This window comes from Pseudopipra pipra, chromosome 10 (genome assembly GCF_036250125.1).
Source record: "Pseudopipra pipra isolate bDixPip1 chromosome 10, bDixPip1.hap1, whole genome shotgun sequence".
Taxonomy (NCBI): domain Eukaryota; kingdom Metazoa; phylum Chordata; class Aves; order Passeriformes; family Pipridae; genus Pseudopipra; species Pseudopipra pipra.
This window is the reverse complement of record NC_087558.1, coordinates 23,106,699-23,123,251: the sequence shown is the minus strand read 5'-3', so window position 1 is coordinate 23,123,251 and position 16,553 is coordinate 23,106,699. Positions and strand designations below refer to the sequence as shown.

Sequence of the window (16,553 nt, the reverse complement as noted above, 5' to 3'; positions counted from 1 at the left end):
GGAAAAGCAGTGTTGAGAACAGAATAGGAATGTCTTGGGGATACTGATTTTAATTTGTGCCATTGACAGAAAAGCACTGACCACGGGTTGTGATTAAAATCCCTGTAACTGTACTTCTAAACTATTTGTGTGGCCATCTTTGGTAATACTTTCTTCCATGGGCCTGAGACAGCTGTTATGTTGTCTAAAGCATGGGAAACTATGTTTCAAAAGCCAGTCAAACTCTGTTTTTTGTGTATGATTCTATGGAACAGCTATGAGTTTGGTATTTTCTTCTGTCAGATAAATGAGGTAAGTGTTTTGATAGAAGCTCTACGTTTTATTTTGGTATTTATAGTTGAGCATCAGGAGATGTTTGTCTACAGTAAGCATCATACTCTACTGAACCTTTCTTCTCCAATTGCCACATATACAGGACTTTAAGATCCCATAACAGTGGTAGAGTGTGAGGCATCAACAAAAAAGGTTTTGTAGTATTTAGTGGTATGAGATCCAAAGGAACATAGACTATTTGGCAAGTGTATGAGAAGTTATTCAGAAGGTTTAAATTGGTATATTTGGGGGCCACTGCAGCATCTGGGAATTCTTTGATTATTAGGATTTAATGTTCACACCAGCTGCGTAATGTGGGGAGCATGAGTAGTCAGCAACATGAGTTCCTGTTCTTATTTCTTTTCCTGTGCAGCTCTTTGGAGATGTTTGCTACAACTGCAGCCACGTGATAGAGGGAGATGGTAAGATTTGTTCTCTCCTTGTTTTGGGTTGCTGTCCTCGCTCCATTTGTTAGTGCAGCTGTTGCAGTCCCGCAGTTGCAAGGCACCAGTGTTTGTTTTCACATCTGGCGACGTTTGAATGTGGACATAAATCTGAATTCAGATAATCTGGCAGTTTCTTCTTACTTTGTGCTTTTGCTTTTGCAGTGGTGTCAGCTCTTAACAAGGCCTGGTGTGTGAATTGCTTCTCCTGCTCCACCTGCAACATCAAGCTCACACTGAAGTAAGTCAGTGTTCGTATTTTGGACCATGTGAGACATTCACCCCTAAGGTGGGGTATCAGCTTGGGGGAGCCATGAACCAGAGGCTCTCTGAGGGGCAGGATGCCTCTTCTCTGTGGGAGCACGTGCTTATAATTCCACTGATTTCAGGATTAAAAGGGAGCTGACACTCAGCATCCTCTCTGATTTATTTTTGTTTATTAATCTGTTCTGTAAGAAGGTTGAGTAAGAGGAGGACTCATTCAGCAGTACAGAGGGAAGGCTCTGAACTTTGAGAAACTGCCTGTCCTGAACAACCCACAACCTCCATGTCTCCTTAAATTTGCATGCTCCCCTCAATGACAATATTTAATATTCCACAGATTAGTTTGAAATAAAATACTATGCTATTTGCCTCAGATATGTAGAAGAGGGACAGGAAAAAAGCAATCCTACATTCTTCCTGTCTCAGGTTCAAACCCTGACCCTACTATGCTGGGTTGGCTCCGCCAAGGAGCTCTAATTCATCACAAAGAGGACCTTTGAAGTGACACTTGCATTCTACAATAACAAAAAAATTATTCTAGATTGTTACATACAAATATATAGCAAAATCTTGCTCCTTATTTAACTAGGGGTGCTAAAGACCCAAGTTCCCTGGTAAGAACCCAATCTCTGTTCTTACATCACCAGATGAGGAAATGAGTTGTTTTCTAAGTGCAGATGCATGGAGATTTGAATTAGTGAAGCATACAGTTTGCAAATACCATTTTAATAACTGTTCTTTGTGTTAAAGGAATAAATTTGTGGAGTTCGACATGAAACCTGTGTGCAAGAAGTGCTATGAGAAATTCCCTCTGGAGCTGAAGAAACGCCTGAAGAAGTTGTCAGAGCTGGCATCCAAGAAGGCCCACCCCAAAGCTCTAGATTTAAACTCTGCTTAAACAGGTCTGTCAGTCTCCTGACTGCACTCTTACAAAAGCTGCTGCTCACTGCAGCTCTTGATTACAGAGGCAATTACTAAGAAGTGACACCAAAGATAAGTAGTCCCTTCCCCTGCTTCTGGTAGTATTGCTTGCATCTAGACTATCCCTTTTCTCAAGCAGTTGTCTATTAACACTGGCAGAAAGAGGAGTATGGTTTGTGCTTGAGCAGTTTACAGGCTGGTTATTAATTTGCTAATAACAACACTTTTTGCCTTTGTGGAATTGTACACAATCTTTCCTTCCTCGATTGAACTGTGGTTTTCCGTCCATTCCTCTTAGTCTAAGGAATTTGGAAACAGTGGTTTAATGTAGAGCTGGAAGAAATGTCTGATTTGCTCTTTTTCACATAAAGCATCAGCATTTTTCTTCTTACTGTGGGGGCAGAAATTTTTAGGCTTTTTAGTACCTAGGCAAATATTTTGAAAGTTGTTGGTCTTTGCTACATGCAAAAAGTTCTGGTCTTTCTCCATTTTCCTTCTGAGAATATATGGGTGCTGTACAGTCCTTCTGGTTTGTAGGTTTACTAGAAAGGTTCAGGAACCAACAGCTATGGCATCTGCACTGCTGGCTCCTGTGTCTTAGGCCCAGTGCTAGGACAGCTGCAGAAGTTTGCTTTGCTGCTTCCCTGTTCAGTACTGAGGAGATTTCAGTTGTCAAGGCCATGTCAGGGTTCTCCATGATGAGGAGATGACTATGGGGAAACAAAACATTCTATTAGAATTAACAGTCTTTAATTTTCCCTGTTCTCTACTACTCCATGGCTGCTAGAGCTTCTGCTGGTCAACACAAAGCATGTCCTATCCACTAGTGTAGCTAATATTTCTTGAGGCAGTGTGGCTGGAGCCTTGGTTATTCTTCTGCACAGGGAAATCAAGTGGATAATATGGTACCAGTTTAGGCACTTAAGTGTCTCTTTTCTCACTTTATTTGCAAGCTGAATATAGGCTTGTTGGTCATGCTTCAGAAAGCCCAATTGCATGAAGGCATTTCTAATGTTTACAGTTTGTAGCAAATGTGGTCTTATGCAGAAAAAACCCCAGAAAGTACTTCTCTTAAAATTTTTACCCAAATAAGATTTCCCCATCACCTTTCTTCTTAAGACCTGAGTGTACTTAGAGAGAGGATCTCAGTCATGAATGTGTACATCTCAAGCATCTAGTCCTGCTCTGTAGTTTTGCCTGTCACCAGTGAAGTTTCAGTGGTCCTGCTGTCTCTGCTACCACAACCCAAGGTGCTGAGGAATGTGCTGGTTTTGAACATTCTTGATACTTCTTTAGGGGTGAGCCATCATCAGTGCTGCTCCTGAGCCCACCTGCACGCTGTATAATCACAGTGAGCTTCAGTCCTCTGGAGGCATGCCCTGTATTTTCTTGTGAACTAAGCTGAGCAACCTCAAAATCCCTTTCCATGAACAGTTGAGACTGTGCCTTTTGTGAAGCTGACAAGCACTGGAGGACTTCTGTTCCTTGCATGATTTAAATCTTCTGAAAAGTGAGTAGGTCAAATGAACACAGCAGTTGGGCCCAGGCACCACCCTGCAGCCCCAGGTGAATTAGCTAGCAAGAAGTTAAAGTTTCCCCATTTCCTGTATGTGTGAGCAGCAACTGGATTGGGGCAATAATCTCCCTTAAAATTGTGTTAATATGCTTGCTGGATCTCTTACCCATGGAACTGCACCCCTGATAGCAGAGCAGTGGGGGAAACCCTGGTTAACTGTGTGCCATGAAAATCCCGCCTGTCAGAGCATCTCTTAGATCCTCCCTGACTTTGCTAACTCAGTTTGCCTCCTCTGCTTTGCTTTTTGTTGCCCTAAGTTACCATTAACTTTTAACTGTGTTATACTGTGTCCACTATAACACTGCTGAAGGGATGGCCTAGGTTTAACAGCAAACTCTTCTATCCTCTCCTGGCCACAATCTCTGTAGATTCCAGTGAGAGCAGGTGCTTGTGTCATTGCTTTAGGAGAACACGTGGCTACTTGCTGTTCTCTCACTAGCCTTAAAACAGACTTTTAGTTAAGGGCACAAAGAATGTGTCTTTTGGTGCAGGAGTGTGTGGCTACTGTAAACACCCATCCTGTGAACCTATTGTTGGCATTTTTGTCACAGCACGAAACACAGGAAGTGCTGCTCTAGGTTCAGCTCAGTTGGTTATGCAGATCCTCCTCAGCATAAAGCATTCTGGTCTGTTCCTGCAATCTCAGTCCCAGGCTATGCCTTGTGCTGAATCTGAGCAGCTGTGTATCCCTCCTGGGAAGGAGGTGGAGGAACACACAGCAGCACATTCCTGGTAAATAGGGAAGGACTATGTAACTAGCAGGCAATAGGTAATATTCTTTCAGTGGCCACTCAAGTTCAGCAATGGAAAATTGTGGATGTGGAGGGTGAATGGAATTACTTTTGTAGTGCAAGTAGAGAATTAGTGTGTGCTCCTTACCTTGTCTCATGCTAGAAATTCAGCAGACCTTGTAAGCTTCAGAGTTCAAAGAAGAGTTTGTATCATTCTCTTTGGTAGGCCATTCAGTTCTCTAGGATTTGGATTATGTCCTTATCATCAGGACATTTTGTAAAATCACTGGTGGAAAAAAATCTTCGTAATCCCTGATCTCTGTATTAGTGGAAGATGATATTCTCTTAGTATCTCCTAAAGTATTAATTTTTCACAATTATTTTTCTTATACTTCTGTTGCCCATAGCCTGCAATGTGCAGAGTTACAGTAGTGCATATTACTGCCATACCTTTTGTGGGAGAGTGGAATTGAAGGAGTAGGAGAAATAATATAAATAGTTTAAAAAAATGCATCTTCCTCTACTTCTGTGAGTCTGCTTTTTAAAAACCAAGCAGAATATAGTGCAGGCTCATGAGTTCTCCTTAGCGTGTTGATAGGCTGACATGTTTGTTTTCTTTTTTAGTAAAGTCAAGGTGTCAGTCAGAAATGAGCTGCATGCTTTTTTCCATTGTTGTAAATCGGCCTGCTAGCCAAATTCATCCTCAGTATCACACCACTGGAGAGTACAGATTTATACCAAGGTTGAACTTGGCTCAGAAGCCTACACTTACTAAAAGCTGTTGTCTCATTCCATGCATTTATAGTTTACATTCTTACTTCTACATAATTAAAATCACTAACATAAACTGAGTACACTTGAAAATGGTTTTGCTTTTAGAAAGCACAGTATGCAAAGCTTGTTTGTATTCAAAGGCTATGCTAATCACTTGCAGTCTGTCTTTGTGGCAACTACTCTGCTCTCTAGGGTTTGCATCCTGGTGTTTATTTTTACAGCAGTCTGTGCAATGTTGGCAAATATTGGTCAGCCTTTGGTACAGAGGGTTCCTGATGTCACATGGTGCGTGTTAGATGATATGACTGACACTTTTTTCAGAAGTGGTTGGATGGTGAAGGAATAGATTGCAGGCAAACATAATAAATGTGGTTGTACTAGTCTGTAAAGCACTGTTAAGTGCTGAGGGTGTTATAGACTGAGAAAAGAATTAGCAGCTACCTGCCTTGGTTCAGGCCTTGATGAGCAGTGTAGGTTCTGCATCGTGTAGAGCTCTCATTTTATCACACAGGTGCTGTCTAACCAAAAAGTGGGATTGTGGATTGAAATGTTGTAATATCGTATCTTTGTATGTTCCTATAATAAAGTTAACTGTAATACATTTTAAATCTTTGCACACACACAAAAATAAAAACTTTGTATAATGTACAGTTAAAAAAAAATACTGCATTTGCAACGATGAACCAGAGAGCATTACCAACTCTGAGGAACCCTGGGGATTGCCCAAACCTGAGACACTGTTGTGGTGAGTTCATGTTTTAGATCTGTGCTGCTTCTGTGGTGATATGTTGGTTGATAAGGATGTGCAGAAAGGGGTATTATCCTTTTAGAGGCTGTGTTGTACAAAATGGGTTTGTACACAGATGGGATGCTATGATCATTTACAGGCTGTAGTAGATATTTGCTAGATTTAAGTTACATGGATCTAGAGCAAATACTCAACTTGAGTATTTAAGCATTTTCTTCTTGTTAAGAAAAAGACATTGCAGTTGATTTTCTGCAATCTTTATTTAAAAACCAAGAACAGTACAGTTTGGCTGCAGAATTTCTTTCTGTACAGGTGAATTATTGAGCGCTTCTCACTTATAGCCAGTTAGATCAAAACCACTCCAAGTAATGAATTTCCAGTGTTTCCATTGCCAGCAATGGACATTACAGCAGGAGTGTCTAATTGCTTGCAGAAGGATCACTATTCTGACAGGTGTGGCACTCATTTAGATGCACAGAGTAGGGCTCTTCCCTGCCACCCATGAACAAAAATCCCATCAGTGTTTGAATTTCACACACACACGTCTGAGGGAACAAGGGACCGACCCTTTGTGCATCCATTGGCAAAGTTGAGAGATCAGGCAGAGCTGCTTTTCCAGCACTGCCAGACTGTGTCTCAAGGAATTCGGTGTAAATGCTTTAAGACACATCCATGTTTCACTGTGAGCAAGGGAGAAGTACTTTTTCTCTGAGGGGGATCATCCAAGCTTACTCCCACCACAGTGCATATCTGCTTTAGACACTCAGCACACTCTGGTTGCTATGGGACCAAAGCTGTGTGTCTACAAAGGTCTGAGAGATGAACATAAGAGCTGAATCAAATTTTACCACTCAAACTGTCTGCTAAACAGGAAACAGAATCAGGAGAAATTAAAGCTATTCTTGTCTCCTAAAGGAATGTCTGCATAACTTCAAGTTGAGAACATTTTTATAGAGTAGAAAAGTCTCTTTTCAACAGATGTTTGTTAGACTGAGTTCTTCAATTCTGATTTGCACTGAATAGTACATCTATAACTTGAAATAGGAGCAACTAAAAGTAATGGACCCAAAATCCAGACTCATTTAAAGTTTAAGCTTACTAGAAACCACATAGTAAAAGTGGTTGTTAGTTTCCAAGAGCATTATAAAAGGTAGAAGAAAGAAGACTATTTAATGTAACCAAGGCAGTGGTAAGTCAGGGGGCAGCCTGTTAATTTAGCAGCACGCAAGAAGTACAGTTACATTCTGTAACTGGCTGTCCTAGGCTACTGTAATGTGCAACACAACCTAGGGATCAAAGGATGAAAACCAGCATCTTACCTTTCAAAGTGTCCAGTTATCTACTACTGAAGGGGCATTGCTCCACTCTTAGAATTTCCAGTAGGAGAAAAAAAAAATTCCTTTTGTTTCCAAAGAAGCATGGAGTTTATGCATTTGGTAAGAGCATATACAACAAGGGTCATTCTTTCCAAAAGGAAGACAACTGTTAATGTATGTCTTTCTTTGAATGGAGGAGATTCAGGCTATCATAAGAGGCCTTCATAGGGTTCCCCCAGTCCCATACAACATTAAAGTCCATCTAATCCAAAATCTGAATGGAATTCTCATGCTACATCTAAGACAGACAAGTGTTACAGATATTTGAAAGCACATGCTCGCTTGAGCTTCTCTCATAGTAATATTTCAGCAACTCAGTTCTTCCAGTGTGTGACCAGAAGAAGGCATTTCTTATGAGAGATGAAATTACAGGTAGTTTGGCACAAACACAGGTCATGGGTTCTATCCCCACTCTCAGGCTGGGAGGTTCTTTTGCTTGTTTACAGCATTCATGAGCAGGCGTACGTAGGACGTTAACAGGTCATCCATTTTGTAACCCTGTCAGGAAAGAAAAAAGCCTTAAATCTCTCTGAGAGCTCCAGAAGTAAAAATAACTAGAATTTCCTCCCTGGTTTATCTTCTTCTTAGGTTCTTCCCTGCATGAACATCTCTTTCAATAGCTGTCACTGTGTTAGTAATGACTTACCTATTTCTACTCTTCATAGATTTCCAAAACTTTACAGAGCATAGCTCTGCTGTCACCTGGGTATTCACTCTATAGCTTGACTTGTACTCTAAGATTCTTGTATTTAAGGATCCAGGCTTTTGTGTCAGAGAAGTTAGCCTACAAATGTTTTTGTTATCTTTACAAACCTACCATTAAATATTAATACAGTGATACTTCTTTGAGCCTCTGGACAGTCTGAAGCCAATTGTTAAAAAGTTGGTACCAATCATTGGAAAGTATAAAGTCTTACAAAGCTGGCTTTCCTGCATAGACGGAGGCAGACATGCAAGACAAAAAGCCTCTTAGATAGTTTTTCAGTCTTGATGTCTCAGGTGGATAGAATTTTGATGTAGGGGAAGAATTTAGGAAATTACTATTTTCATTGTGTCCTGTGTCTTAAATCTTTAGCATGATATAGCATGGAACCAGTTCCAAATGGCAATTTTATTGACACAGCAGCGAATGCTTTTTGTATCTGCAGTGGTATTTATCTGTTTTGGCTCCCTTGTTTTGTACCAATTCTGGATGCAAAGGCAAAATCAGGAGGTTGTTTTGTCTAAGTTGAGGAAAGTCTTCTTACCAGAGATGTCTCACATAAGAGCCGGTTTCCTCGTACCAGGTTCCCTATTGTCATGTGAAAGTATGTGCTCCCACTGCTCCAGTTGGAGATTTTATTGAATGGGTAGACTGTTAAAATATCCTGTAAGGGGAAACAAATTGAACTACAGAACATTTCTCAAATGAAAACAGGCTGTTACATAAGAAAACCGGTGGAGCCAGAGCATTCTTTTTCTTTCCCACTTCATTTAAAAATGCAGTGGATCAAGGTAGTTCTTGCATCTAAACGAGTGTTATATTGTATTTTCACCAACCAGGTGAATCTTAATCACACTAGTGAGACTTTCTTTCATTATACATTGATCTGTGCCTTAGCACACTGCCATTATATTTACTATAATCTAAAACTCACTGGATAGTTGTTTCATTATTGAAAGGAAATAGTGATATTCCCTTTTCCTGGGAACTTGGTAAGACCAGAGTGCTGGGGTTAGGCAGCAGCTAAACACTGCCATTCAGTCTGAGCTTTTAGACACCTGGGCTTCCTGCAAAACACTTTTCTTGAAGCAGGTGCACTGCCCATCCATCTGACTGATCTTGCACATCCATCTTACCACCTTGCTCAGGTGCATCATGATTCCCATGTCTCTTTGCAGAGATGCTCTACACTGTTTCTTTTCCAGTGTAGAAACTGCAAAGAAGTAATTTGAGGCAGTGAAGTTTTCTTCTGTTTTCACACAAAAATGAATAGAGGGTCTCTACCCTCTCTTATCATTCCTGGACAAGGTCCTGTTGCTGTCCCTAAATTAGCACAGTCAGTTAGATCCTTCCTTCCGTGGACTCATGAGAAGCAATTGTTACCTTTGTCTTCTGATGTATCAGTGAGACTCCTTGCTTGTTGATTGCAATCAGCACAATCTCTGGGAAATTTGGCTCCGAGGCTTGCTGTGAACAAGTAACACAGGAAGATAAGCAGAAAATGAAGAAATTATCTGTATGAGGTGCACGGTGACCTTTAATAGTGTCCAGTGCTGCTTGTTCTCTTTCCCAAAATGAACACTGAAACCTTTTGGCCCTATATCGATGACTTGAGCAACTGCTGCATGAAAGCAGAATCAGGTCCATTATTTACTACACTGATAACAGGCTTAACAGTTGCTTGCAAACCAGTTAAGGGAAGTTAAGAGCCCAGCAAGGAGAAATTAAAGGTAGCAAGTGGGAAATGATTCTTGGGAGGTATCCTCTCCAGAATGAGAGGATTAACACAGTTCTGTTCTAAGGGAAGAGTCCCCACAGAGCCAAGATTTGGCAGCATTTTTTTGTGGAGAGTGATGACAGGACAATTAAGCATCCATGTAACTAACCCCCTACTGCTCCTACACACCTGTAATATAGGTATTACAACTGGAACAACAACATAGCCAGTAAACAGTAGACATAGGTTCAGAATGGATAAAGAACCCATCTCCCCACTTTGAAGGAACTGAGTTTTCCTCAATAGATCACAGGAACTCAGCTTTCTAATGTATTTTCACTTATGCAGATATGGAATTACAGTAAGTCCATATCCCCTAGTACTGATCTACTCCCAAATCCAGTCACACAGGCCTTCAAACCTACCTTCACCTCAAAAAAGGCTGATCCAAACGTTGGCCACCGGTGTATCATTTTCAAGAAGGCAATCTTGGCCTCATCCACAGTTTTTCCCTCATGTTTACTATATGCTGCAGTAATGCTCTGTTTAGGAAAAGCAGATACAAGGCCTGTTCAGTTGGGAGACAGGCAGATTTCCAGTGCCCAGCATTAGCACTAAAGACAGCACCAGATCATCACCAAGATCATGGGTTTTTTTCCCCCAGCAACAGAAGACTGTGAAGATGTAAGGATCCTGCCATGCCCTGAGGCAAGGGGGAGCCAGGATCCCCAGCTTTTCTTATTCATGTGTTGGGTGAAGGAAGCCCAGCAGCCCCAGGGAATGGACTGCAGGTCAGAGGGGCAATGTAGGATGAAACAAAAGAAAGGCAGTGTTCATCACCCACAGACATGTATCACATCTTCTGCTGAAACATGTAGGGTCATTTGAAATAGTGTCCTGTGTCTTCCTCAGTGGACTAAGTAAGAAGTACCTGCTGAAACTTCCTTGCCTTTTCATGGAGAAAAGAGCCTTTTGCTCTAAGTAGCATGCACATGGTGCAAGGAATTTTATTTGGTGCCAAACTATGAAATACTTTATTACACATCTTAATTTTCTGGTTTTGTCCAATATCCTCAAATTCCCAGTCCCATCACTGATTTCCCTGTCTCTAACTCTTATTCTGAGCACTGGAAGTTGCTTACTGTCTTCAAGAAAGATGCACATCTCAAATCAAGTCATCCAGGCCCACAGATATCTTTCAGAGCTTTGGTAGAGAGGATGCAAAATGAGGATTGTAAGAGGCAAATAGTCTCACTATCCTGCTGGCAAATCCAGCAGTATCCAATAGCATCCCTCCATAGTGCTTTCAAAGGCTGTCAGCTCAAAAATGTAAAGTGGCTCGATGTCTGTCTTCTCTCCTAAAGCTCTCTATAAATAGTATGACTAAGGAAAGCTGATGTTCTTACCTTCTTCCATTCATCTGGTGAGACTGCTCGGAGCAGATTGTCTGGCACCAGCTCCTTCAGGATTTTGGGGATGGTTGCCAGCTGTGCGCGGTCATTATTGAAACGCACTTTATAAATCAGCCCTGCCAGCTGGACAGCTTCATCCTTGGAACACTTATGGTAACCTCTAAGGTACTTTGGCAGCTCCTGGAAGAGACCAGCTCTGAATTCAGGCACAGTGGGCTGAAGCAAACACTGACTTAAACATTCTAAATCCGTAAGGTCAGGATGTGAGTCTTGCCAAACACAGTCCAAGGACATCCTGAGAAATTTTGGGTTGATCTTTAAAGGTCCTTTACAACTCAGAACTTTCTGTCATTCTCTGTACAATTTATGGAGCAAGACAAGCATCTCCACGGAACAATTTGGTGAGGGAGCTGTGCTTGTATCATAGCTAAGGTGTGAACACTGTGAGAAATCTGCTTCTGAGGCTGAGCTGTGCCTTCTGGAGGCATTCCTCTGGAGGCTCTATAATGCAGGCCTTGGGGAGGGAGACAGTAATACTTTCTCAGGAGTGTTTCTGGGATCACACTATATCTGTGCTTACCTGGTGGTAATGGAAAATGGTATCAGCTTTCAGGTCCTTCCCAGGAGTGACATTCAGCCACAGCTTTCTCATGAAGTACACCTCATATGCCACAGACATAGCAGTCCCTAAGGAAACCAGATCTTATTAGTGTTCTCTGCGTCACTGACAGTTCTGCAGTTTTTAAATGGCTTGTGAGTTTCTGCAGAAAAGTAATTCTGGTTTTAATAGTAACAAATAAAGTTGCTACCCAAAAAATACAAAAAGCCATTTTAGATGACCAAGAAAGTGATTAGTTGTCAGTTGCTGGACACTGCTCACACAGTGATCTGAGATATGGGCTCTCCAGAAATGAAGGAGAAGGTGAGGGTGCCAGCCATGGAGTGTTTGTTATTTCTTGGTGCTCCTGACAGCTGCCTGCTGGTGTGCAGCACACCTGAACTCTGGTACACTGATGCCAGTACGTTCCCTGAGGGCTGTGCTTACACAAACAAATTGTGATTTAGTGGACCCACATCTTTATGCTGTGGTTTTTGGAGCTCCTAGCAGCTGCATCAGCTGTGGGGAGAGAAGTTAGAAAGTCTTAGATACATCGACAGAGCTTCAGGAAGTTGAACCTCAGCTGTCCTGAAATAAGCAAAGATCAGGATAAATTGATAAGAAATTTGAGTGGAGTTTGATGTAGATTTCAAAATGTATGTAATACATGGGTGGGGGGGCTAAGTGGAAGGAATTGCTGTTATTAGTATTACATTGCTTTATTCTAATGGCTGTTTCCCTGACAACGTAACTTGTGCTTGGGTATCACCAGGCAATAATCTGGTTAAAAATTTTCTGACAACCCAAGGAATGTGACACCATGAAGAACCTATTTACATTTGTTGGCTGATGCTTAATACTTGAGGATCAACCTGTATAACTTGTGTGTATCCAGCGGTGTGTTTTGGATACACCAAAAGATTTTTGGTCAAAAAATCTTTGTTACCAATTTAAAGTTTCTGGAGAGATCCCCACACAGAGATGCTCTGGTGTTTCTGATAGCCTGTGCTTGGCTGCATTGGGTCACTTGCTGCTGGTGCAGGCAGTAACCATGTGTACAAACAAAAATGGTATAAAAAGACTCTGCTAAACACTTCCCAAGATGGAGTGAATCCTACTGGATAAATCTGCTCTTTCCCAGTAAAACACAGCATGCCATGCAGCTTCTTGTCATGCTGGCATTCTCCTTACCATCTTTCCCTGGTTTGTTCCTCCTGTTCCAGTCTGTCACCTGCCTTAGTGAGTCAAAGAAGTAGTCTGCTTCGTTCTGACTGATCACCTGCAGGGGCCAAGCAATGAAGGAGAGAAAGGAGGGATTAGCACATCATATAAAATACTGCCAGTGCCAACATACCCAAATATCAGGCTGAATTTTCTTTCCCTGTCTACAGTAAGAGGGCAGAATTACAGGAGGAAAGACAGAGGCAAGGGGAAAGAAGTAGGGAAATAGGAGAAGGAAGGTTCAATTTATTTACCTTTTGTATGGGGACTTTTATTGCATCCTGTTTTTCTTTTTGCTTTCGAAGCTGTTTATTGAAGTCAAGCTGAAGATGCCTACCTTATTCTCAGCTTATTCTCCTCTTTGTAAAATATTGTCACATACTGGGTTCCTCTTTTCAGGAAGGCAGCACATCAGAAACTCCCTGTGCTTGGGCTCACTGCTACTTTTGCCTTGATCACAGTTCCAGAGAGAAGGGACCTCTCAGCAAGGCAGCCAGACCAAACTTCAGTTCAAGCAAGGCAAGCTCCTGACAAACTAGAGAGCAATCAACTGGTGCTGGTTGCCCTTGCTCCCCTTAATCCCAGTGGGCACTGTATATGTGCAGCACAACTCCTGGGAAAAGCCTGAGTGGAAAAGGGCTGAATCCAGCACTAGGCAACATCCAACTTGCAACAATCCCAGCAGCTGCTAGAAAGCCCATGTCTTCTCTGCTTTTAGTACCACCTAAGTATTGGCAGGCTGATAGAAACTTGCATCTCCATCCAGCCCCTTCAAGAGATTTAAAATAATTGTCTGGTGCTAAAAGTTTGAGTCTAGGTAAGACTCAGTAAGACAGAAGCAGTAATGACCTGCTCTGGTCTTTAGCTTCATGTGGTTGTTTAGGTAGTCTGGTAAATAAGTAAGAGAGGAGGGAGAGTCTGGCCACAGTTGAGAAGAGTTACCTTGTCTGCAATCTTCACAAAGAGGCTGAAACCTTCCCAGGAGCTCAGCTGCAATTTAGAAGCGATGTTCTGACACAGGGTTCGGATCTTGGTGTTTGTTCCCACATCAAAAGTCTATGAGATAACAAGACTCTTGTTAGAGAGGAAGAAGTAAGAGCACTGAATGTCTTCAAACATGCTCCTGGGTGAACACATCATGGCTGGAAAAATGGTCAAGGCTGGGAAAACAAGTAAGTGCTCACCTGTTGTGTTTCATTGGGGAAGCAAATCTTGTGTGAGATCTTAGTGTTGTTCTGTAAGATGGCCTCAACCTCCACAGGATGAGGTGCCCACTTCCTGCAGCCACTCCTGGAAAATACCACCACCAATCATAAGAGAGATCAGTGCTGGATGTCTAATCATTGAGGAGCTGAACAACAATATTCCAGCTGAACAACAGACTCCACTCAAAATGCTGGTGCTGTGTGGTGGGGCGGGCTCCAATGGACCTTCACCCCAGTGAAATTCAGTATATTAACAGCAAGAAACTGAGAGTCTCATTAGAAAATATATTAAAAGCATATTCTACTCTGCAACAAGATGGCATGAACAAGGCACCTTCTTAGCCAGTACCCTTCTATAGATTGCCCCCCATTGCCCCTTCTGTAGATTCAGCAGCATTCTTCCTTACTGAAGTGTGAAGATAATGGCTACAAGGAGAAATACATTTTATTTAATTCTTGCATCAGGAAAAGATGTATTCAGATTCAAAATTACTTAAAGCACAGAAGGCAAGTACCAAAAAGGTTTGGAGGGCTCCTGAAAGTGTTTTATATAAGAGCTGGAGTGCGATCATTGACTCAGGAGCTGCTAAGCTGTACAAACCCAGTTCTTTGAAATTATACCTCAGAGCCGAGCTGCTTTTTAAAGCAAAGGAACTGGCCCTGAAGTCTGAGTGATGCCAAAACCCTGACACAGTTAAAAGTGAGGAAAAATCTAGCACATTACCTCCTGGGGCTGGTATATTCCTACCCTCAAGTGGCACAGAGCAGGCTGTTCAGAGATTTTGTACACCATAACTTATGGGCCAAACTCCTCTCACACTGGGTCAGTCTCTCAGGAAGAGGTTAGTCTGGATCCAGCTTCGGTTGTGTAGAGTTGAAAACTAATATTTTTTTCCATTCAATAAAGTAGCAGTTTCATTTGGAGAAGGAAAACCTGACTGTTCAGCCAAGCTGAACAGCATGTGCAGGTATTGTACAGAGTGTGGACCTTCCCTACTCAGTCACCTGTTCCTGAACTGGCATCACAAGGAGCTCAAGGAACTGCAGCAGCTTGGCTGGAGAGGCACAGGGCCACCTCTCTTTGCAGCCTGAGCTAGGAATTCATTGCCAAGGTGAGATCAGTGGCCAGAATTCTGGGGATGAAGCTGTAAAGCTGTTTATGGAGGAAAAAGTAGGTACCCAAGGGCTCAGTTGGCCTCCCCTGAATGTATCATAGGTCAGTCCTTTGAGCTGACTGCCCTCCCCTTTCCAAAGAGAGCAGGTTACTTATAGGGAGAAGTTTGACTAGATGATTGTTGAAGGTTCCTTCCAACTGAAATAGTATTTTCTGTTCTATTCTATTCTATGCTATGCTATTCTATGCTGTTCTGTGCTGTTCTAAACAGGTGCAGGTTTAATCTTATGAAAAGAACTGCACTTAGAAGACAAGATTTGTCTTTGTTCCTCTTCCCATCCCCCAAGCTCCAGCTCTGGGGAAGTTTAGCAAATAGAATTCTTCTCCCAAACGGCCCATTCTGCTTTCCCCTCCCTGTTTGCCCTCTCAAAAGCAGCTCTGTAAAGCTCAACAGGGCTTAGAGCATGAATAGCACATGATATAGGGAGGCAGGAATTTTCAAGTCTTCTCCATAGAAATAAACAATGAATAGCATTCCTTGCCATGCATTTTTCAGGGACTTCAAAGGCGAGTTCAATGTGTGGTGTCATTTCCTCAGCAGTGCCAAAATCCATGCACTGCAAGGGGGTTATCCACTGTGTTAGCATTCCCTTAGAGCCTGACCCACAGGGCTCACAGACCAAACATGGGGCTCAGCCTGAGAGAGGGGAGGATGGAGGAGCTGCAAGGAGAAATCATTGAGCAGCTTCTTTACTGATGAGGTCTGTGGCAAGCAGGTGGCAAATCACAGCATCTCCAAAAGGGAGGAGGCTGGAGTCAACCTTGATGCCACACTCTTGTTCTCAGAGTGGTAAGCTGGGTAATTCCAGTGCCTGGAGGAATCTAGGGAAACCTTCCCCCTACAGTTCAGTTGATCCTTCCTGAAATCTGGGTAGCCCTTCTATTCTCTCTGTTTGTGTCATGTCCATTAGAACAACAAGTTATTCAGAAGCTCAGGAAGCACTGTGGTTTGGGGGCCATGTTGCTTCAACCCTCACCAGGTTCAGGAAATGCCAAGTGGATGGAAAAGTGCCTTGCTCTGAGCCAGGTAAGTGTCAGGGCTTTGCTCATTTGGATTTCTTCAAAGAATTGATTGTATTGACCTTGTTCTCCCAGCATGGATCTGCTTTACTTCACCATCAGAAAACCAACAGAGCCATAGTAGCACTCTGCAGATAGCAATGACTTTAGTGGTGTCCCTCCACTATGAGTAAAACATACTACTGTTGTATTTTTAGCTGCACGTGTGCAGCTCTTTGCTACTGAGAGTCAACAAACTCCAGACTAATCCTCAGGCACATGCAAGAGAAACAATGATGTGCTGCCTCACCAAAGAAAAGTAAGGTCAGGACATCATCAGTGGTGTCATTTCAAGCTGCATGCTGTATTTAAAACACTC

General features: G+C 42.3%; 2 protein-coding genes across 3 annotated transcripts in view; one reads left to right on the top strand and one right to left on the bottom strand.

Annotated features, from left to right (window-relative positions):
• Positions 1-5,669, top strand: part of LIMS2 (LIM zinc finger domain containing 2) — a 32,239-nt gene extending 26,570 nt beyond the window's left edge. Inside the window, exons 8-10 of the mRNA XM_064666779.1 lie at positions 686-734; positions 921-996; positions 1,770-5,669. Coding sequence (XP_064522849.1) covers positions 686-734; positions 921-996; positions 1,770-1,917 — 273 coding nt within the window. The 3' untranslated portion in view covers positions 1,918-5,669. The remainder of the gene's footprint in view (positions 1-685; positions 735-920; positions 997-1,769) is intronic.
• Positions 5,670-7,494: 1,825 nt separating this feature from the next.
• Positions 7,495-16,553, bottom strand: part of MYO7B (myosin VIIB) — a 49,532-nt gene continuing 40,473 nt past the window's right edge. For both annotated transcript variants that reach the window (XM_064666751.1, XM_064666752.1), the window contains 9 exons: positions 13,981-14,086; positions 13,739-13,852; positions 12,767-12,854; positions 11,558-11,664; positions 10,972-11,157; positions 9,991-10,107; positions 9,232-9,315; positions 8,393-8,512; positions 7,495-7,643 (listed from right to left, as the gene is read on the bottom strand). In XM_064666751.1, coding sequence (XP_064522821.1) covers positions 7,560-7,643; positions 8,393-8,512; positions 9,232-9,315; positions 9,991-10,107; positions 10,972-11,157; positions 11,558-11,664; positions 12,767-12,854; positions 13,739-13,852; positions 13,981-14,086 — 1,006 coding nt within the window. In that variant the 3' untranslated portion in view covers positions 7,495-7,559. The remainder of the gene's footprint in view (positions 7,644-8,392; positions 8,513-9,231; positions 9,316-9,990; positions 10,108-10,971; positions 11,158-11,557; positions 11,665-12,766; positions 12,855-13,738; positions 13,853-13,980; positions 14,087-16,553) is intronic.